Source organism: Pecten maximus, unplaced genomic scaffold (assembly GCF_902652985.1).
Source record: "Pecten maximus unplaced genomic scaffold, xPecMax1.1, whole genome shotgun sequence".
NCBI lineage: Eukaryota > Metazoa > Mollusca > Bivalvia > Pectinida > Pectinidae > Pecten > Pecten maximus.
In genome coordinates, this window is record NW_022982934.1 from 46,102 (window position 1) to 69,952 (window position 23,851).

The 23,851-nt window shown below is 35.7% G+C and overlaps 1 protein-coding gene and 1 long non-coding RNA gene across 2 annotated transcripts; one reads left to right on the forward strand and one right to left on the reverse strand.

The window, feature by feature from the left end:
* Nucleotides 1–12: 12 nt before the first annotated feature.
* LOC117321159 lies at nucleotides 13–1,157 on the forward strand. Its single transcript, XR_004531227.1, has 4 exons — nucleotides 13–86; nucleotides 251–322; nucleotides 690–777; nucleotides 1,001–1,157. It is a non-coding gene; the product is annotated as an uncharacterized LOC117321159 (long non-coding RNA).
* A 10,986-nt stretch (nucleotides 1,158–12,143) lies between these two features.
* On the reverse strand, nucleotides 12,144–22,054 carry LOC117321163. Its single transcript, XM_033875629.1, has 7 exons — nucleotides 21,865–22,054; nucleotides 21,398–21,531; nucleotides 18,367–18,704; nucleotides 16,407–17,346; nucleotides 16,017–16,053; nucleotides 15,531–15,836; nucleotides 12,144–15,423 (listed from the first exon to the last, which is right to left on the reverse strand). The coding sequence occupies exons 1-7, from the start codon at nucleotides 22,052–22,054 to the stop codon at nucleotides 15,086–15,088; spliced, it is 2,283 nt and encodes a 760-aa protein (XP_033731520.1). The 3' UTR covers nucleotides 12,144–15,085.
* Between the last annotated feature and the right edge of the window lie 1,797 nt (nucleotides 22,055–23,851).

Genomic DNA, 23,851 nt, shown 5'->3' on the forward strand with positions numbered 1-23,851 from the left:
AATTATTAAGGAAAATTGTACGTGTAGTCTGCGGTGCCGCGAATACGTCTCAGAACGTGTGAAATCCTGTTTTTATAACCGAATAGGTAAGCTTGTTAATGTAATCTTGCTGGTATTCTGTTAAAGGATTAATATTTATGAACAAAACGTGTTCCGTTATAAAAGCTCGTTCGATTATAGTGCATGCATTAAATGTATTTTGCTTATATTGTCTTCCTGAATCGATAGCTTCTCATTTTCCTTTTCATAGATTTCCTAGTCCCATCCTAGTGTCGACGAACCGCGGCGGTGAGATACATTTATACTCAGGTCAGAAGTGAACGTAAGTTAAATGTCGCGTGATTCATCATTTGCTGAGATGTGCATGCGAACAATACCGTTAAATAGAATTCAAATTGATAGGAATCACGTGTACCAATAAAACCGTTATGCGCATTAAGGTGTGGTGATGCTCGTGAAAAACTGTTAAGAAAGGGGTAAGGTACAATCAAAATAGATCAAGTGGATCAACGAATGAATAAAAAGTTAGTTGCTTATTGTGGTTGAATTGGACGAAAATGTTATAAATATATAACGAACTATGAATCATGTCGATTAATCCAGTTACATGTAATAACTCGGATGTTTTGGGGTTCGTGTAACCATATTAGTGAATATTTTTTCTTCAATAGTTATTTATCCATTTTCAGTTTCCTTTGCTGACTGTTGGATGCTGATAACTGACCCCCTGTCCATTCTGCTACCCGAACACACTCTCCAGTTACCAATGCATTCTTTGTATGTCTTTTTCAGCTTCATTGTAACATTCACAAAAATCGTTTGCTGACTTTACCTGAAAAGAGAAAAGAGACATCTGCCTTACAAATCTAGGTGAAATCTACGTTAGGTCACATCAATAAGAACCATTTAATTTCTCTCATTTATTTATTGAAAATGAACTAAAAGCAAACGACTCTATAATCCTGATATTCATTTTCAACATGAGCTTTATTTGTTGCAGGAAATCACCTTCAAAGTTCAGTTTTGGATTTGTCCCATACACATCATGTGGACTAAGCGTTACCGGACAGGATTTAAGCATAATAATTCTATAAAAAAGCATCAAGATCCACACTTGCCAATAGAAAACGAAGTGAATAAATCTTTTGAGACCTGGTGGAAGTGGACATTGCCAAAATATTTATCCAAAATATTTCACAGTTTTGATGTTTGGTTGGTCTTTCTCAAAGATATATAGCATCCCAAGGTTTCCCAGAGTTTTTCTTAGACTCTATGAGTTTTATCTCTGTTTTTTTTTTATCCTGGATGCAAAGATTTAAAGTAATGAGTGTACAATGTACGATATATAGAGGTTACACAACGAGTGGTTGTTGGATATGGAATTCATTTCACTCGAGTATGTTATTGTTTTAAAGTTACAAAAGACATCAGCTTAAGTAACTTACGAGTGTGAAATAAATTCCATATCCAAAAATAACGAGTCGTTTGACCTGTTTCACCACTATGATATCGGCTTGAATCCAAGGGGAACGTGGCCAAGTCTAATTTTGCGTATGCAAATAATGTGTACAAGTGACGGCCGGGACCCGGTGATGTGACGTCATTCGATTATTGATGACGTTAATACCAATTTACAGTTCGTGTCAAAGTTCGAATTCTTTTCTAATCAAAAGACCGGACGGTTATTCCACTAGTGGAATAAATCATACATATCCGACAGTCAGCACATTTATACAGTGGCCTGAAAGTGAAATAACACTGCGTATTGTGGTAGAAACAATATTCATTGATGTATATTTTATTGTTATTGTGTGATAAATTATATGTTAATAAACGGTTGTTCCATCGTCACAGAACTGCCTAACGACATGTAAGTATTTGCCTTTTAATTTTAACGCTGTTTAGTTTTCACAGTAATATTCCCGTCCACGTAAACTCTGTCTTCCTAGATCAGTACCCCTGAAGGCGACCATTGGTGCGAACAAAAACAAAAAGGGAGCTAAAATTGTGACTTCACGATCGATGATTATTGATAATCTGCTGGTCCACGACGTGTAAAAACTAAGGATCTGAAAAAATACATTACTGACATCACTTTTGATAACTACTGATAATCCTCATCCACGACGTGTAAACACAGTATACAAAACATTGGTGACATCACTATTGATAATCCTTAACCGCAACGAGTAAAAACACAGTATTAGAAAACACAATATTGGAGAAAACAATACATTAGTGACATCACTATTGATAATTATCATTCGTTTTACCATAGAAATGTCACTGGTTGTCGGACATCGCGTGGCCAAGTCGAATCAAATAGTCGGAAACCCTTCAGAAACGAAGTACTGGAATGGGTTCTATTGGCCGTGTGTAACAGATGTATCGACCCTACACTTCGTTTCATATCATTGCATCAGCCAAGAGTTTTAATTTGTGTACATGTATATCATATTAACCAGGAAATCGCTTGGTTGAGGAAGTAATTATACCGTCCAGCTGAATTTCATATAACCCGACTCACGACGACGAACAATGGGTAATTAGAATAGGCGTCTTGAGGCACGAGTGATCTAAAAATGAAAACGCTTTCTAACTAGTCTTGGACTTTTAACATCACAACCGGAAAATATGTTAATAACGATATAAAATCTACCTTGCCAATGTTGATCCATCCTATTTCGAAATATCATTAGTAAATATATCATGAAATCACTATTTAAGACTTACTGGAATTCCAACTAAACATCTTCCTGGTAGCTAGTTTCACCTTTGACATATTTTGTAGTCTGTTCAAAAGCAGCTATACAAATGTGCTAAATATGGCGTGTTACAAAAATAGGTTATTGTGGTACACGGCTATTGCTATAGCTGTTAGTTAAGAAATTGCGCCTTATTTGGAAGCCCGATTTATCAAACTCCATCTTCATTGACAGCAGCGTGTGAGCATGTTGCCATTATTCCTCCGTTATTATATCGAGCACCCGCTGATATTCAAAAGTACATTTTGTTGAGGATTGTTCATTGTCCTTACTGGTGCCCTCTCTTCAAACTCACTATAGGTTCAAACATTAATGAAAGGTTTTTCATAGACTCAATACAAGTACGAATATACTTGTGTTCACTGTACGCTGGAAATCGTTTGACCTGTCCTGCAGGTAGGGCGTAAGAATTGTACCTGCTGCCCCCATTGCATGATCGTAGGAGGCGACTCAATTTGGGATCTTATCTTTTCTCTTCTTTCTGAACAACTTTCATATTCTTAATGTCTCCCTTGACAATTCCTCACTTTTGGCCTTTAGTTGAGCGTTCGCCCATGTGAGGAAGGCTTTGGGTTCTGTCCCCTAGCCGAGGCATACCGGAGTCTTTAAAAATGGTAGTTGCTACTCCTGCTTAGCGCTCAGCATATTTAGAGTGGGACGACTGGTTCACCCGTTGTCAGTATAATGTGACCGGGTGGGGTGTGCTGCTGGGTGTCTTCGGCAGTATGCTTCAGTGGGGTAGCACTTTAATTGGCAAAAGTTCTGGCCTATCACAAGGAGACTTAAAACGAACATACCGCAGCCTCCCAAAACACACATACGCACTCACCACACGCATGCATGCCGCACGCAAGGGAGGCCGTCCTTAAATGACCTTAGCTGTTAATAGGACGTTCAACAAAATAAACCAAACCAAACCAAAATCGTTTGACCTGGGTAACGTTCGCCTTCTGACTGAAAAATATCTTTCATCTCATTTAAAATTAAAATTGGTCGTAGGTGAAGGAGGAGGACGAATGAAAGTCACTTTTGATCAGTACATGATGTCAACTTTTCAGTCTAAATACTATCACTAATTAATATCATCTTTTTGACGTATATGCTTGGTGTGTACCGTGAATCCCGGAAGTCATTTCATTTTGTTGTCTTGACTATAACCGGAGAAGTGGAAATTAGACCGATGGCATGAACACAACCGGAGGCTTTTTGTTAATCCTAGAGCTTCATGTAAATTCGTCCCTGCTGGTATGGTTACATTAGTTTTATGTTTGGTTACACTCGTTAGAAATACTTCATCTTGGATCATCATAAGGTCATATAACACTTGATGCTGTTAACTAAATTATGTCATCGCATGAGGATGGCTTGTTTTACCCGTCACCACGTTATCTAAATCGTATAGTATGGAATAAAATGACATTCCTTACGATATCAACAAAGTCGTGAATCATCTCACCGGCTTGTATTACTCATTGACTATTAATTACTTCGGCCTTTATAATTCTATCGACATGTGATATCTGACGTTGTTTTGTAAATCAAGTAGCATCGCATAGCCGCCATGTATTACCTCTCAAAAATAACGTAGACCTATATCATCGAAGAAGCATGTAATGTCCGTCGAAGATACTAAACCGTGCATCATCGCCTCGATATGTAAATCATGGTATAATTACTTCAGTGTGTATCACCTCAGGGACATTTCATGCATGTTGTGGTGTATCACCCGTAAAACTAAAACTTTAATCACTGCACGGATATGTCACATCCGATAATGTTATCTAAATCGTATAGAATCGGCTGTACATTTTACCAACTCAAAATCGAAGTTTTTTTTTTATACAAATGTACTTGAAAAAAGAGGTTATTATCATGATTAATTCGATGATAAATTATATTTACTAATTGACTAACAGACATGACCTGAACTGAAAGGCGGACAAAATTATAATTACCTGTAGGTAATGCGTCTGTTTTTATAGGATAGGTATAAAGTGGTCCAAATTAATATGTAATATACCGCAACGAAAAGTGCTGACAATATGAGTGAATTTCGGTAAAAAAAATAATGCCCGATTACTTTATTAAATATGCTAACATGTTTTACAATGGCGAACATGAGGTACTATATATTGTGCACATATAGACTCCGTGTAGTGTATACCGCCCTTTAGATATTATTTTAGATCTTGGGACCTTTTAATGTTAACTCGACATTCTCAAAATACATTCGCGTATTATACCTTTAAACTGTAAAAGTTACTTACATTTACTGATACACAGCTTCACCGGAACATGTGTATATCATAAATTTCATACTATATTAGCGACCGCAACACATGTGTACTTCTATCAAGTAGATATAAAATTCCTTTCGCAGTGCGTGTTTTCCAGGTATGGAAGAGAGTTTGGTTTGTTTGTTTTTGTTTAACGTCCTATTAACAGCCAGGGTCATTTAAGGACGTGTCAGGTTTTGGAGGTGAAGGAAAGCCGGAGTACCCGGAGAAAAACCACCGGCCTTCGGTCAGTACCTAGCAACTGCCCCACGTAGGTTTCAAACTCGCAACCCAGAGGTGGAGGGCTAGTGATAAAGTGTCGGTACACCTTAACCACTCCGCCACCGCGGCCCCTTTGTATGAAAGAGAGCACTGTATTGTTATGTAATACACACTTCTTTAGCAGACGGATTCGCCGCGGTTTATAGGTCAAATGTGTTTACTCCATCCTCTACGGTACCTCTACACAAACATAGGTGATAGGTAGTGTCGAAGAGACCCGGTAAGCCTATAAAGTTGACAGTGCAGTACACTTACACAACGAAATTTGAACTTTGTGAATCCAATGTATCAGTGCACGGAAAGGTACTCGATCAACCCCTTTTATCGTCTGCCAGGGGAAACAATTCAATCTAACGATATGGTGACCTCGAGATTTTGTATTACGAAAACGAGTCAAACATGCCTTTTTGTTTTATCTAGAAGATGGCGATGGCAGATCGTTCAATTTTGCCATGATACATGTATATTCCTGAAGTACAGGAGCGAAAGTACATGGGCGTGTTCACTGGAGTTTCGCCGTGTATAAGGAAAAGCAATAGGCAAAATGCAGATTTTAAAATCCAAGCGTACATGCGTCTATAATGCATTTCGATCCAAATTGCTTTATTTCAGCTGTCTCGTCACTCAGATGTAAAATAGCAATTAATCTTTGTCGGTGTTTAATCAATACATGTGACCACACAAAAAATGTCGAAAAGATTTACTCACCCGAAATAACCAGGTATAGTATATGAATAACGACATAATTAATAACTAGCTCGTGAAGGAAGGAGTAACGTCTGTAACATAGAGAGAAAGAAGAACAAAACATATTCACATTAAAACAAATTTGAAAATATTGACCTATTAAGACACGTACATATATGTATAAAGAGATTCATCTAGTTCTACAAGAACTGTATCTATATTGTATCTAAATGCTGGCCTCATTCTATCGATTTCGAATTGCAATATTATTTACGTGTCAATACTTGATTTTGTTTTAAAAAGTGTACTTACATGTATTTAGCGACACTAAATATTCTTGCGTAGTTACTTTTAAGACGTGTATGCTTAATCTTAGGGTAAAGTGATGATAGGTCGGACAGGATGTAGAATTGGACGCTTTTTAGCTCCATTTCCAATGTTGACATCATGTAATAAATCGTTTAGCGAATACATATTCATTTCTGATTATTGTAACGTTGTTAGAGTTATCTTCCTTGACCGATTCAAAGCATCAGGTTTTGCTGAAGTCGATCATAAGAAGCTGAGATACGCCGCAGATTTCAAACAAAGAAAGCAAATATCAATTGATCATCAGGATTCATATATCTATAATGATCGTTTTTAACTGTTAAATAACGTAATAGTTCACGTATATGAGATGGATCAATATATTGATGAAATGTAATTCTACCTTATGTTGGGCATCTGAAGATAGTAATTTGATCTTAAGTTGGACACTTTCCGAAATATTGTCACCTTTGTTAAATTGTGAAATTGGATATCAAATGTATCCTTAAGTATGTTTATTCTCAATTATTTAAATTCAGTGTATTATCTAATACATATGAATTTCTTGTCGTAGTTGTACTGTGATGAATATTTATAATATGTGTACAATTCGCATCGATGTATGTAAATACATTGCGATCCAGGTATTCATATATCATCTTATAGACGACTTCCACTATGATCATGTCATGATATTGGGCCGACCATCACTGCGCCATTGAAGCGATAGGTGAATGGGTACCGAGTTCGAGGCCTGGTCAGGGCACGAGTCAAAATGTTGTCTGCCTTCGTCAATTGTGTTACTATGTTATATATCAAATAATTAGCACAATATATCATATGCACTATGTTTGGTAATCCGAAGGTAAAGATTTGAATTTCTTGTGGTAGTTGCACTGTAATGGATATGAATCATAATAAAACATGTACTTTTTGGGGTTGTGTTTTTAGTCTTTCATTTATTTATTTTCTTTTATTCATTTAATTTTTCTCTTCCGTTTCATTCCTGTTCTGTTCTACATTTAGCTGTTTTCATTATATAGATATTTCTCAGCCGTGTTATCACATTCTAAAATCAAATTCCGCGCTGTCATTGGGGCCTGAACTTGTGACATCACGAGTTCAAGCGACAGTTCCATGCAAAACATGTACATTGTAGCTCGTGTGAAAAACACAAAATCATCAATTTAATTTCAGCATTTACACAGTGAAAAGACATATATAGCTATAGTGATAAACTAGCTTATGTCCAAACTGTTTGTAGCCTTCCTTCGATCTAACACTGGATTAGAATTTTTGACATGGGGATTAGATAAAAATTGTCGGGTCTGGTTTCGAACCAGAGGAAAGTCGGGTTAGCCTAGTTTTTTAGTTACTTGTTTACCGCCTATACGACTCCAACTATTGCTAGGTTTCGTCTCATCCACTATAGCCAATTCGACCATAGTCAGTGCTCACTTACTTTTGTTGACTGCATCATTGTTTAAACACGGCGGGGAATGACGTGGTCAGAAGATACGAATTCAAAATGGCGGCCGCTAGTGCAGAAAACATAAAATGAGGTAAGATATTGAAAATACTCATTACGTAGGTTTTTTTATTGTAACGAGCATATGTGGTACTATAATCTAGACATATCCATACCTCATGTGTGCTGGGACAGTTTGTAGTTATCCGTAACATTTTGACCAAAATTTCGAATCGAAAGGACTCCACTGACGAATTCGATTCAAAATTTTAGTCAGAATATTACGGAAAACTACGGACTACATGAGGTATGGATATGTCAAAATTATAGTATATCAAATGCTCGCTACAACGAAAAGTCTATGTAATGAGTATTTCAGTGTCTTACCTAATTTTATGCTTTCTACACTGGTGGCTACCATTTTGAATTCGTATCTTCAGATCACATGATTCTCCTCGGTGTTAAATGAATCGCCATTTTACTCGATTTTGAGAAATTTGGAAGTGACCGACGGGCTAAAGTTTTCCTTTTTTCTGCCTTGTATTTAAGCAATGAACAGCGGTTTTAATGTTGCTATTGTCGAAATGGCAGCAAGATGTATGGTGGGCAAATGGCATGGGAACCCGCCCATGCTACAATTGTTTGTTATAGCCCGAGGCACTGGGTATTATAGGCGTATGATGGTAACTGCCTCTTAGCATTGTGTCAATGGGGAAATACGGAGCAAATGTAAATATATTTGTTTGTATGACATAACTCCAAAGTTTATCGACCTTCTAGCGGCTTCATTCCTTGAGAGATAGTGATCAAACTTCACACAATTACAACGGAACATAATATTTCGATAATTTCAAATATCATGGCTGTTGGGTCAGGGTTGAAGTTACGTTTCTGTTTAGAAAATCCATTTCAGCGCCGTAAATGTGTGTATTGCTTTAGCAACACTTAGAATGCTTGTTTCAAAACATTGTATCGGTACTAATGAGGATACAGCTTATGTGTGTGGAATGCGTGTTCCTATCACAAAACCTTTCCATTAAAACTACATCTGTATCTTTGCGAAAGATGATACGTGTTGGCATTACAAGTGACCAAGTTGTAGGCTAATTGACCTGTCTTGATAAAACTTGCCTGTCTGTGTCAACACTAAAACATCATCAGATCATGTATAATATAGATTAAATCGACAAATGCTTAATTACTCCATTACATAATTTCTTATTTTGTATGCAGACTTTTCTGAACCACTTCGCTTCGTCAATGAATTTGACAAAGAAACTGAATTCCGTTTGAATTAAAATGTAGGTAATTAAAATGACTAAACTACTTTAAAGTTTCAATTTCAAAGCAGATTCAACAGAAACATTACTTAACCTGGAACCTTGGAATATTGAAGACACCTATCATTTCTTTTTTTCTTGTAATTCCTATATTGAACAAAGAATAACACTATTTCGTAATCTCAATACAGATATTCCCCTTACCGTAAATCTATTGCTCTTTGGAGATTCTAACTTGTCTGATCGAGAAAACGAACTCATTTTCATGCACACACAGCAATTCATCCAGGATTCAAAAAGATTCTAACCCCACCCCTCCCCCTCCTTTTGATCTTCCTTCTATCCCTTTTAAATTACGACTTTTGTACAAATTACTTGTTTCAAGTGTATGGTTATATCTTTTCCAATACCGGTGGCATAAGAGAAACGTATTTCAAAGGAAGAAGGAATGACCAGGAGAACGCTCACCATAGATTGGATTATATGGACATTAGTATAAGCAGTGAGTTTTGAACAATGGAAAGCTTCAACTTTTGCCGCCGGTATTGGTAAAGATCGTCGCAAGCACGCATAGAATAAATAAATACTTATGTTAAATCCAAATCTCTCTCTCTCTCTCTCTCTCTCTCTCTCTCTCTCTCCATAAATATACATATGTAAGCCTATATATCGATTTCTTTCTTTCCAAATGCTCTGTAGACTACATGTAATTGTGTGATTGCGATATTTTATGCCATCTTGTTATTTGTGTAATTTATGATTGTAATATTTAAGGGAGAGGGCTTTAGATAAGTTGTATAACTTGTGTCCAATCCCGATTGCACAGAAGGCAATAAAATATGTTTAAACAAAAAACCTGGAATTCAATTTGATTTCAATTCAGAAAGAATTAAAGTAAATATTGCATTAAATGGAAAAAAAACAAATGAAGTTATCAATTTTTTACAGCAAAAGAACAACTTCAAAAATTCCATTAATAATATTGTTGATAGATTTGTGGCAGTGTCAGCATAAAGCAATGGAAAACTTTGAGGCAATATTGACAAAATACATCTCGAAAAACATGTTTTTAACGACTTCCGCTAAACCAGTGGGATTCAGCTCAACCTTCCCTGAGATGGTCGTTAGATGACTCCTGACCAAGCGTTGTTATTTTTCGTGTCGTTCCGAAATGCAAGATGACTGCCATGACCGTAATCATGAAAAACACATTTTAAACTTCATCTCAAATTACATCACTGGGATTTAACTTAAGCTCATGTCTGAAATGATCCTGAGATGGCCCTCACCAAGTGTTGTTATTTTTGGGTTCGATATGCAATTTATCAGAATATTACACTGTTGAATTCTTCTGAAGTTCCAACAGTGGGATTCAATTCAAACTCAAAATGAGTCATGTTCTTAACAAAATAATTCTTTTTTTTTCGGTAGGTTCCAATTAAAGATGGTTGCCATTTTGAAAAGTGTAATGTTGTTAATTTTGTCGGATGATTTAAAATTTTAAAAAATGCTACCATAGATGCCATTTTGATAAAATCTTCTGCAGTGCCACCAGTTGGATTTAGTTGAAATGCTAGTTTTGTTCAAGTGTGGATGTTTTTCAAATTGATATTATCACATATGAAGAAAACAATTTCATATTTCAGGGAGCCGAGGTTAAGCATAAAGTCAGCATGCATGGTATTAACTCAATTTTAATGAAATTTGTAGATTGGCTAAGAATAAGAAGACCTGGAACATGTTCAAGTTTCAGGGGGCCAAGGTCAAGGACATCTTTACTGTTTATAGAAAATCTTTATCAACACTCTAACGGATTACTCTAACGGATTCGTCATTTAGTGCAATTTAAGCAACTTCATAGATTGGTCAAGTAAGATAATACTTTGAAATGGTTTTCGTTTTAGGGCGCAATTGATGCTGTTTATTTTCTAAGACAATCGCCTAAAGGGACGTCATCATCAGATTTTTCTCAATCTTCAGAGATTAGCTTAGTATGATGATATCTCAAACAAGTTAGCCTGAACTTATTGCAGAATATTTCAGCAGATACTTTGCCGGCAATAGAACTTGCTACATCAGTATCGTGGTAATAACACAGCCAACAAACTGTCCATTTTGTGATAATTTTCATACAAGAAACTCCCAACAGCCAGCAGATTTTATTCCACAACTTAAATAAAAATGAAATTGCTACATTCTCCTTCAAGTTAATCACTAGTCTCACAAAAGTAAAAGTCTATTGCCCACCATTAGCTTACCTGGTCCGAAGTTATTTACATTCCATTTTACCACAGGATATAAAAAAAATATTACATATTTTAAATGAAAAGAAATTGAATTCTTTGTCCTTCCATTCGGATCCTATTAAGCTATTTTACATAATGTGACGCTTGTGCGGATACGTTGTTTACGACTTGAAGACGTTCTGAAGCGCGACATAGCAGCAGACATACAAATTCGGTTAGAAAAAAAGGACACCCTTGGAATTCAGAAGCTCTACAGCGCAACGCATAGGCACTTTGTAGATTAGTTTTTTTACGTTATCAGAACTCAGTATCTATCTGACTTAAGAGATCATGAAAAAGATTCACATGTAGACACGTATCAGGGGTTATCTCTCTATACCATTGTGAAAAATACACTTACTTTGTATTATGTTCCTCACAACCAACCCCACCCCCTACTGCCCACCTTTCACTGCCTCGCGCGGTCTCCTATGTTATATTGGCCGACAAGAATGTTGTTTGTTAAAGCCTCTGACTTCCATATCAGTGGCGTAGGAAGCGGGGGTTGTTGTTGTTGTTGAATGTTGTACATGTGTTATAAGCTGCACAACATTCAAACTTTGAATGTTGCAATACGTACACATCCTACACACTCGTACACGTATTCTATACAGCGTAACATTGAAACTCTTAACTTTGAATTTCGTACAGGTATACTGAGCTGCGCAACCTAAAAACATTGAACATATGTTGAAGTACGAACATTATGTCTCATTAAGGTGATGTATGTGTCAGATGTATAATCTGATAATTTGATGGACAATTGGAACGAAATAAGATTTAAAAAATACTCCAACTTAAATAAAGACTATTTTATTTTGTTAATCAATTCAAATGACAGTCTAATTCTTATTAGCTTTATATTTTCTGTAAGTTACATCAAGGTAAAACGTGATAATATGCTTTACATTTCTACTAGGATATACAATGCAAATATACAAAACCCATCAAATGGTATAAACAAATCAAGCTTCAAACAAAATCTAGAAAACTTCAAATAATGTTTTTACAATAATGAATGTTTTAAAAATGGTTAGATTTTCATTTAAGAACATCATATTGTAAACAAGATATCAATAGTACATAAAAAGTTATGCACTTTGTGTTGATTATAAAATTTTAAAGTGTCCAAAACATTTTTTTTTAAATCATGGAAAATTAATATAAAATAGAAACGATATAGTCACTAGGTATTTAATATCATTATCTTTCTGAGAGTGTAAACAATGCCTTTGCTTAGGAAATTGTTTATATTTAACTTTGATTCCATTTTCGTTGGGTGAAAGCGAGGTTACTGAAATAACGTGACGCACTCGGCTCTCGGATAAAAAACAGCGAATGGTGGCAGATGCAACTTCCAGTGTTGTTCAGCGATATTTTGAAGTTGATCAACATTGCCAATATTTCAAATGAAGCGCCATAATTTTGTAAACAGTCTGATTTCAAATATCACAACGCTTTCCGAAAATCAAGTGCATGAAGAAAATTTATAAAATCTAACCATTTAGTCCCTTTGATGAAATTTAAAAAAAAATCACCATTAAAATCAGTTATACATCTTTGTTAGTGTATGTTAAAAGTTGTTAAATTTCAATTAGTAAAATGTTTCAGATTTAAACACACCGTATTGAAAATAAAAAAATTAAAATAAGTCACACAAAAATAATTTAGTCGAAAGCATATTACTGTGATCAAAATTTCATTTTAATGAAATCGCAGATGTCCGATACATTATTATCAGTGTAAATGTAACGCTGCAGTAAGTGAAATACATGTATATGTTAAAAGTCACGTCCGTAAGGTCACCAGGTCAAATGGCACAACTGTATTAAAAGTCAATAAGGGGGGATGTTAAACTGTCACAAAGGTCAAATTTAAATACAACGTTATAGGAAGCACATGTTACCAGCCAGTAATGTGGTGGAAGATCACCAGGTCAAATGACACACAGGTCAAATGTGAATGCATCGTTGTAGGAAGTAAACCAGGTGTACATGTAAGGTCGACATGGTCAGACGCTTCAATAGGCAAATGTAAGTGTGTTATGAAATGTAATGTTTATAGTCTGCACTACATGCGGAGTGTATAAGTTGACGTCATGTGATGAGGTACAAAAATATAGACAGTATGATATCAAACGTAATATTAAATATATAATATTATGTACCAATTTAAAGTGCATATCATGGAATTCTTTGTTGTCAGTCAGTCTACGTCGCCGATATATAGTATAAGGACGATTATTATATACCACTCATGGTCGTGCCTTCATTAAATTTTGATTATAACAAAATCATTATTGCGATGACCTCAAAAAAGCAAATGGAAATCTAATGTGAAGTTATTGATATCTATACATTGAGTCTTATCCACCCTGGCGAAATAAAATTCTAGAGAAACAAACAACATGCTTATGATTATACATCTCATTGTAATTCTGAATATATATATATGTGTGTGTATGTGTCTAGTAAAACAAACATTATAATACACTAATTAACATACAGTATTAGGAGAGTGAATATCATTCCATCAAAGTCCCATATATTCTCCAATATTATAAGCCTAGACCTGATCATACACAATAATCTTAAATCCAAACAACGCCCACAGAAAAACGCATAAGGTCTGGCAGATGAGCCACATCCTTTGAAATCCGAAATTGGTGTGAAGGATTGGTGGGTTAACCACGACACACCGATACAGATTTAGTGTTGGTGTCATGATGTACAATTGTGGCTAAAAGATCAGCACTATAAAACGTAATAGTTCCATGGTAGCATTATTTGATGTTATTAACTCTTTGGGACCCTCCCCTCCCCTCCCCTCCCCCTGGAATATAATGGAAGGAAAGGGACATTTCTTGCAGGAGGTATAACCCCTTTTATTGAAAGCTACAAATCTCATGCCCTACCTTTATGAAAATAGCTGTTTAAAAACAGTTGAGTAATGAGGACGGAGGGCTTATACTGACAACACCGTCCCTTGTTATCTAGGTCACTTTATGTTAGACAAGCTAAAAGGTTATAATACTAGACTTAAAATATTCATATCTTAATGTTGATGGAAAATCTAAAAGAAGTGCAGAAATAACTGTTCTCAATAAAAACCTTAATGCGTTCGGAGTTGCAGTGAAAAGCTAGCAAACAAGTATATTGCATAATAATGACTCTTAAGGATATGTATACAACTACAATTGACGCCGCCAAAACCATTTTACAAATTGAAATAATTGAAAATATATAATAATCATTTAAATATCATCAAATGTCAAAACTTGTAAAATTAGATGCTTATTCACAGAAACCATGACGAATCAGATATACATTTAGTTATTATTCGGCGTCATACTTATGGCTCATTAGTATACATTTGTAATGTCAGAATTTTACAAACCATCTTTTTGGTGTACATCTGCGACGTCATACTTCTAAATATATATCTTTAGTGTTCGTGTGTGACGTCAGAACTATAAATGCGTCTCCTTGGTGTTCATGTGTGACGTCAGACTTATAGATACATCACATCAGTGTACATATTTGATTTCAGATTTAATATACGTATTTTTGGTGTTTTGATTGATGTAATGCCTATAAATATCTCTGGTGTACATCATTGATAGACCGCAAAGTTTGAACCAAGGAGCAAAACACCTTCACAGTAGGTACCTGGCATTTGGTAGATTCAAATCAGTTACTCGTTGTATGGAGTTTCTCAAAACTACTCAAATGTCTTACAAAATGTTACAGCACTTTTTCCCTTCTTGAGCTGCATGTCTGGCACCACAATATTCCATCGCAGTATCATGCCAGTTCATTTTGCACACTTTCATTGCCTTCAGAACCCTGATAATGGTTGCCTGATCTTGGAAAGTTTTGATCCAAAGTTTGATAAGAGCCTCGAACCTTCTTTCAGCAACAGGGTAATCCAGTTCACATTTTTCTATGGCGGAGACGGAAAGCTCAAGCTCTAGAAACAAATTGAAGTACTTCTTGCCAATATGGCTTAGAATACCTTTCGTTTCACTGACGGTAAGAGGCCGAAGGAGATCTTCGTTAGATTCCATTTCATCTGGAAAAAAATTACATTGTTAGCAATCTCTAGGAATTTGTACAAATGCTTCTTAACAATAAAGTCAAATTCTCTCAATAAAGTATCTTAAATGTATGCTTTATTACCTAGTGTGACACTTTCCCAACCTGTCTCTATGGCTCTGCCAAGACTGTCCCAATTTATTTGAGAATTCCTCATTGCGTTTTCAATGTGGCGAAACGTATGATTAGGGTAGGAACATGTCCACATCAGGAACATCCTTGTAATTTTTGTTTCCGCCGCTAGGGCCCTTGCATCATGCTCTATGTTTGTGATATCTGGCATTGAAAGTCCAAGCTCGATGAAGAGTAAGGAACATTTGGTTGCTTCAACCACATACGACAGTCGACCAAGTTCCCGGGGTGTTGGCCTTCGGTCAAGGTGTGCGTCTTCTAAAGCAAAATATATAATTGGTATTGTTATTTGCAATGTATTTTTTTTTATAAAAATTTAACATTTGCGTTTTACATTGTTATTATACTGTATTTGTAGTCAGTTATTTTCTATTTGCGGTAAATCAAATTTGCTGTTGATTAAAATGTATATACTTAAACTGATAATGATATACATACCTCCATCGGAGTTTAGTCGTTGTGATGGTGTACACGCCTGTAGATTGGTAATAAAAGGGTAAAATATCATTTAACAGTACGAATACAATTTTCAGTCATATGGTATAATGACATTATAGTGACAAAACACACAAACACAGGATAAGTAATGATAAACCTGCGAGTGGCAAACAAACCTTTCTGCATGTTTATATTTTGCATGATTTAACATGTTGATGATCGGCTTGTAATTCATTTTAAAACATGTTATTTATCTTATTTTACATCATCGACCCTTCGTAGGTAGCGAAATGAGATTTATAACTTACTGATAAATGTAATGATGTTGTATACTAGAACATGTTAATGGTTTCATGAGTTTCATATTTCTATTATGAATAATCAATTTACCTCATCTGATAATCCCCAGAATAATACGTCTGATTGCGTTAGTCTGTGTTTTCCTCGACATTCCTCCCCTTTACAGGGCAGACCTTCCTTTGCTTTGAAGACACTGAACAGATCTAAGGGAGTGTCATAAGGATTCAGGTGAAAGTTACAGTGTAGATTGTATGTGTACTGGAAATGCTGCTGACAACTCATCTGTAGCATCTCCTGTAGAATTCGCTCTACTCTTTCTCTAACATGACATCCGGAGTCTTGCGGAAGTTCGGGTTGTGTAGGACTGAGCAATGTCACCGCAATCGCTGATCGTTCCCAGTGCATGGACAAGATCATACTATAGAGATCGTTGATCTCAAAAAGGCCGAATCCCCTGAAAAGACAGGTCTCCTTTTCCGTCGTCGCATTTGTTGTATGTACTTCTTTCAAGTTTTGTCTTGAAAGCGATGCCGTTTTGAAACTCCTCAGGACCGTGGCAAAGACTCGATGGAACAACTCCTCTGGTACAAAGACATCTTTGAATATGAAGCACAGACTTCTTGAGACAACACGGCCCTTAACACATTCAGAAATAGTACTGATGTCTGGAAGCTCTACAAGTTTGCTGGGAACGGTATACGTTTCACTGAAACGTACATGACCTGTAGTGCTTTCTGGAATTTGCATCTTTACTATCAGCCCAAATTTTTCCATCAAGGCAAGAAGATGAGACAGATGAGGAAGAAAGGCTTTCGTTTTTTCTCGACAGAGAAGACTATTGATCAACTCCGGAGTCAACTCGCCATTTTCCTTGTACAACTCTAGATCTTCGACCACCTTGAGGTCGTCGTTTGAGAGAAACTCGGTATCGGTAATCAAAACACTGAAGAAGTCCACAAGGAACTGAGGGTCGATGATGATGGAGTCAATCTCCCGAAAATATATCAATGACCTCGTACAGTGCAGGTATCTTAACAGAAAAGATAATATGATACACTTTTGCAAAAAATAAATAAATAGAATAGAATAAAATAAACAAAAAATAAAATACAGCGTTTTGTATCAGAAAAAAAGGCACTTCTTGATTGTCGGCAGGTACTGTAGTTTGCAAGATACCAGCAAGTCACTTGGCCATCCGGATTGACGAATGTAAGATAGGCTATCACAAGGTCTGCACTTTTTTGTATGAGACATTATAATAATACCAAATCGTATATCAAACCATTTGATAAGATAAATGTGATCTGTTTGAATGTAGAATATTCTCTAGATGTTAGGTAGAGTCTTCATTTTAGGATATCAATTTATATGTTGTATAACACATCAATCGGTTATTTTTGTGTGTTAGTTATTTATTACTAGTAAATATATTAACAGTATTATCTTTCTTCCAAATGCAATAGCCTTTAACTTATGTTAATGAAAGAAAGGAAAAAAGTAACAGTTCATTGACTTGCAAATTTCACGGGCAGCCATTCCCACATAGTATCATCAGTAGGTGATGTAGCAGAAAACACCCACTAGCTGTCGTGAATACTTTTAACTTGACAACTAGCTTCCGGTATTGTACTGAATGTATGCAATAAACCAATTCACGGTTTATTAAGAGTAGAATACACTTCATTTTAAGTACGTACATCGAAAGACTAATTTGTTGTATTATCCAAACTGTTTATCGATAGCCCAATTAATCGTTTAGTTCAAACCTTACCATTCAATATGAAACCAGTAAAGGACAATTTCCATAACGGAAATATGTTAACCACAGGAGTATTTCATCTATGAGACAATTATTTTAATATTGCTGGAAAATGTGCATTTTATTGTTTTTATGCAAACTCAAAAATTGGTTTATCACGTTATAGAGTATAACAAAAAATCATATGCAGAAAATAATGATATAAACAAAATGATTGCGTTATAACTACGGTTAATGGCGATTAGACTATTCTTTGACAAACTCCTACTATACAGCTTTAGGCATACTCACTCAAGCGCAAGTTTTATTTCTTCCATGTCATCCAATGGGGCAATGGATTTAAGATTCATTTCTTCCACCTCTGTCAATGTCAGTACCTTAGTTCCCTGTTTTCTGATTTTAAGCAAATCCATCTCGAGTTGAAGCCATTTTGAAGGGAGTTCTCTGCCCCATTGATCCTGGTACTCAGCTAGATCCACGATTTTTTTCCGAAGTTTCTCGAGGTTTCCATCGCCTTGATGCTTTTCTAGACTGTTATCGATAGCACAGAACCTAACATACTTGTGACATGAAATTTCGGGAAATTTTGAAATACTTAACTTTATCTCCGCTATCTTTCTGTCGTAGTCCTGGAATAAATTATATTACATTGTCAAAAACATTTCACTTAAACCATTGCTTTAACCCTTATAATGACAAATGCATTAAATACGTTTAATGCAAAAGCATTTCATTGTTTTGAACGAAATACATTAGCTATATTGGTTATAGGTTTTTGGATGTAATGAAAGTCCAAAATGATGACTCCAAAGGCGAACTTTGACTTTATTTACATATTGCTAGTTGTATGAGGGCTGAAAGTTCAATGTTTGCAAGTCTTCAATATATGCTTTTACATGCATATATAAAATGCTGCTATTATTGAATCGGGACTTTTGAATTATGATTCTATCCTTATGTTCCTTTGCAATTTCAAATATGTGAAATATTGAGTGATGGAGTGGACGGTAGACCACTAAGGAAAACAGCCAGAGAGAAGATGTCTGGAAGCGTGTTGCATTCTCTAAGTATCATACGTTTGTTGTGCAGTCTAATTGTAAGTGACAATAATTACGACAATAGTTGCTAAAGCGTTGGAGTTTATTTCTTTATTTTTGTTGTTCTAGAAAATCCTCGAAATGAAATGTAGAGAAATTATTTCCACACGAAAGAAAATCCACATTAAAAAAAATAGGGGTTTTAAACTGCAATTCTATTGTGGTTTGTACTAAAGCTATTAAACATGTACCCGCAGTTTTTTTTTGTTTTTTTTTTTGTTTTTTTGTTTTTGTTTTTTGTTTTGTAAGTTGGACGGTGACAGTAATCTACCTATTTTATATTGATAATTAGTCATATTAGTTTGAACACCTGTCTACCAATCATAATTGGCACGGTTGATAATATTTAGACGCCTCTGTGATCCTGGCTTGCTTATCACTATTGTGATATTGACTACACCAGCAGTTAGTTTTTTGCAAAGTGTTTATATTTGTTATAATTGATGATCACTATCAATCGTGACGGATTTAATTATCCTATCAATTGATTACATCTCACATTTTCATTTTTAGTTATGAGGCAAAACTGTAGACCTCTTTTCCTAACCAAAAGGTTTCATATTCATATTTCAAAAGAGAGAACAAATATCTTTAACGTACATACATGTAACAATTTCGTATGTAATAAACATTTCAAAAAGAGTAATCTAAGCGCTCCGATGTTATAAGTCGCGACCGATATCCTGTAGGTTCCCGTTTTTATTCCGCTACCGTGTGCTAATAATAACCTCTGTTTACCGGACACATTTTCAAAAATAAAAAAAACTTACATACAAATATTTTCATATGTACCATGGTTTCATCACAATACCTGACATGAAATATTTTAATTATCAAGCATACATGATTTGTTTCGAATGCTAAATATATGAAACACTGAATCCTAATCTCTACAGTTTTCAAAGGACATCCCAGATGTGCTCTATTTTGCAAAGCTTGGATATTTGTCTGCTGTAAGAACGTCCTGGTCACGTGACTGGTATAGAATGTCGCATTACCATGCAGTAAATTGGACCCAGCTCATTGACGCTATAAAAACGGATCGGCGACGGGAGTTTAAATTTCACCCCGATACCGAATTGCATCTAAATTGCCATTTACAATGACCAATGGATAGCCAACTCAGATCACCACACTATCCCGACTAGAACTAAATCTGTCACGCTGGGGTACAGAGCAGATTGCGACGCGTTCATTTTGATGTTGCCATATTCGATGCCTCCCATTATTGTACACCAAACAAAATATCGACTCATCGGTAAACAAAACTTAGTTCCACCACCGTAAGAGTCAAAGTTGGTGTCGCCGAGCACAATCAGAAAGAGCTTCCTGTTTCGGTTAACGGGAGAAAGCGATCCCGAAAATGCCGCAGCTGTAATAGACGGTCTTCGTGAGGGGTGGTAACTCGTGGTCAGCCGCTCCTTGGACGGTCGGATGTTGAATTTGTAGCATTAAAACGTTTCCATCAAGGACATATCGTCTTTTTGAATTTTAGTTTTGTGGTTATTCATTGATGTCAAAGGCATACCTTACTCCAAATTCGAGCCCCTTTGAAATTGAACATCGTCTGCTAAGTTAGCGACGCTAATGTGACCGGTTAGACTGGATTATGTTATCTTTGGAATCGATTGCACCTAATGTCAAGACGACTTCATTTAGAATTCAAGAGCTGATCTTCCTCTGAAAATAACGTAAATCCAGTCGATAAAAACAAGAGTAATCGAGCCTGTCCTGTGATACCCATTCAACGCCGCATCACTTCTAAATGATAACCGTATATCATTGCGCAGAAAAAACGGCTTTAATTTTAAACAAACAGAAAGTATGCAATTGTGAACAATGTGACGATATCTACAAACGTATACTAAATATAAAATAAAGCAAAATTTGTGCAAAAATAATTGTATGTGTTTGCTTTTAATAACGACATGAGGGACTATATTGTTCCTTTTGGAAATTTAGGCTGTTCCGGTATTTGAACTTGATGACGTCAGTGATATGGTAAGCGACAAATTCAAACGCGTCTTAAGCTACAGTAAGTGAAGAAATGTTTATGAATGTAAATATAAGCATTGATACCGGACGACATGAAATATTTATCTGCCACCCACATTGTATTCATGTCAAATGTATACTACCATTTGGTAACAGTTCAATATTCAAATAGTTAACGTTAATATATGAGCACGCAGATGCTGACAAAGCTAACACTCTGTGCTACTTACCGGGAATGTTTTCTTTAATTCATCAAGGAAGGTACCAACGAATATGATTGGAGGATGATGTTCCTTTAACTTGGGCGCATTGTATTCTACTGCTGAAAATGTCCCAATCATCCGAATCCATTTCTTCAGTCTATCTGAACTCAGAAAGAGGAATGTTGAAATAAAACTTAATATGTTGGCCGTTATCATTAAGATAATAAATATATCGTTTTAGTACCAAGTACGTACTTAATGATTTTTTCCGAAAGTCATCGCCGAAGCGAATGACAATTTTACAAGAAGATAGAATTAATCAATATTTTGTACTTGATATAACCATTCAGGGATCAAAGGGGTTGTAAACAAATACACATTCAAGTTTCGATACATAACTTTCATGTAATTTATAATACACAGACTTCAGTTCTCTGACTTAACAAAAAAGAAATACAAAGATAGTAAACTTGGGTTGCATTCAATTTACCTACCTGTTTCAGTTTTGTGTTTGAAAAGATCCGTCAACCTGAAAACTAGTAGATAGATGCCGTGGGATGAAATAAATACATTGTGCGTAGCCTGAAATGGCACGTGTCCACCCATATCCCAAAGGGACAGAAATGCCATGTTAGATCCAGCTCGTTCTGAAGCCTTTTCGACATCACCCATTTCCCTCAGCATTTCTGGAGTCACTTCAGATATTGATAAATCTGCTTGGCTGTTGCTAGGCTCTACTTAAGCGACAAAAGAACAAAGAAAAGGTTTTAGAAAATAAGGTATACCAAATAACCTTATGTTACGATTTGGTTGAGAAATTTCATTATAAAGGTTGATGTGTCATTTTTGACGTCATATGTAGGTATGAATATATTGAAGCATATATTTACAGTCTGTTTTACAGGAAATATTGTTTATTTATTATTTGATATATACTTAGCAAAGTCTTCGATATTACCTGCAGGCAGTTTACTTCCTGATGGTTGTGCCGTCTTTAACACTGCGCCCAAACGCGATTGCAATACTTCCCTATCCGATTGATCATCGTTTCGACTCCATTTTTTTGATTCCCAGTCAATAGCTAACCAGTTCTGGTGTAGGTCAGCTCCGAGAGTTGGAATCCGCAACGCAATGTTGACATCTTTGTCCTGAAGACGACGACATAAAGTTGTCTTGCCCACACCTTCGCGGCCGGTGAATACAACTCGAATATGTTGAAATTTTTCCGTGCATCCTTTAAACTTCGCCAAATATTTACTAAATGTTTCTGAAAAGATATTAAAATGTTTATAATGAAAAACATGACGCTCTTGAATACAATTGTAGAAAATATGTAGTATTCCCTCCTGCACAAAAGATCAACGTGTTTTGCGATGTATCCCTCATCTATTTATATCAATAGTGATGAAAATTATTTTGTATTTGTTTTAATAATCTTTTTATGGAAGAGATGCAAATGAAATGTATAACATCCATTCCGAACAGTTGGGAAGATAATGAAGCAAAATTGTACTTAAAACCGATTTCCACATATCTGAATGATGTTGTTCAGCATAAACAGAGAGTGTCGACATAAATGGACTTCAATAATTTCTTCTTGAAATGATCTCTGTTAACTTAAAATCTAAGGTGGGTTAGGATAACCTATTACACACAGAGATCTATTAATATGTTCTATTAAGTAATGGCATATGCACAAAGGCTACTTGATTAATTCAATAATCCCTAAAATTTAGGTAAAAAATATAGATCTCTGTAATCATCCTTTTTTCCTTCATTTTAATGTGGAAAATAACCCTTTTTTCTTCAAAATATTGATTTCAATTTACAAACATGAACAACCGAGTAATCTCGGTCCGTTGGCGAAGCCATAGAGGTATACACGAGCTAGGGCTGGTTGATAAGTTGTGAGCCTCGTACTAAAGGATTTGAACTTTGTCGGACATATCTTATTATTTTCAACATAACCCCTTCAGTATGTATACGCTTTTGCCAGCGGTTTAAGGGCCTCAATCCATTTTTATATAACTCCTTTTCTTGGCTGTTTAGGAAGTCATCCACTGCATGTTACTGCATGTAAGGGTTAGGGTGTCTAAAATAGCTGAGATCATGTAAATAAGGTGGATGCTCAATCGTGAATGGCAGTCATGGCAATGACAGACTCTTTCACCATAACCCGAACCCTAACCTATTTTGTGCATTTTGCAAAAGCAGCTTGTCTTGTTTACTTTATAGTGCGAACCCTTCGATATAAATAATTTAGATAGGCCAGTCCTTTGGTATACGGCCCTGTAGAGTCAGAGAATAGTAGGACTTCAAAAGAACATCCGTGATTACCTCCTACAACACGAGGCTCACAACATATCAATCATCCTTCGTATGTTTGAACTTTAGATTTTACACATATTTGGGAGTACAAAACAGTCATGGGTTCTTAAGTTGTACGTACAATTGGGAACATTCATTTTGAACTCTAAAATT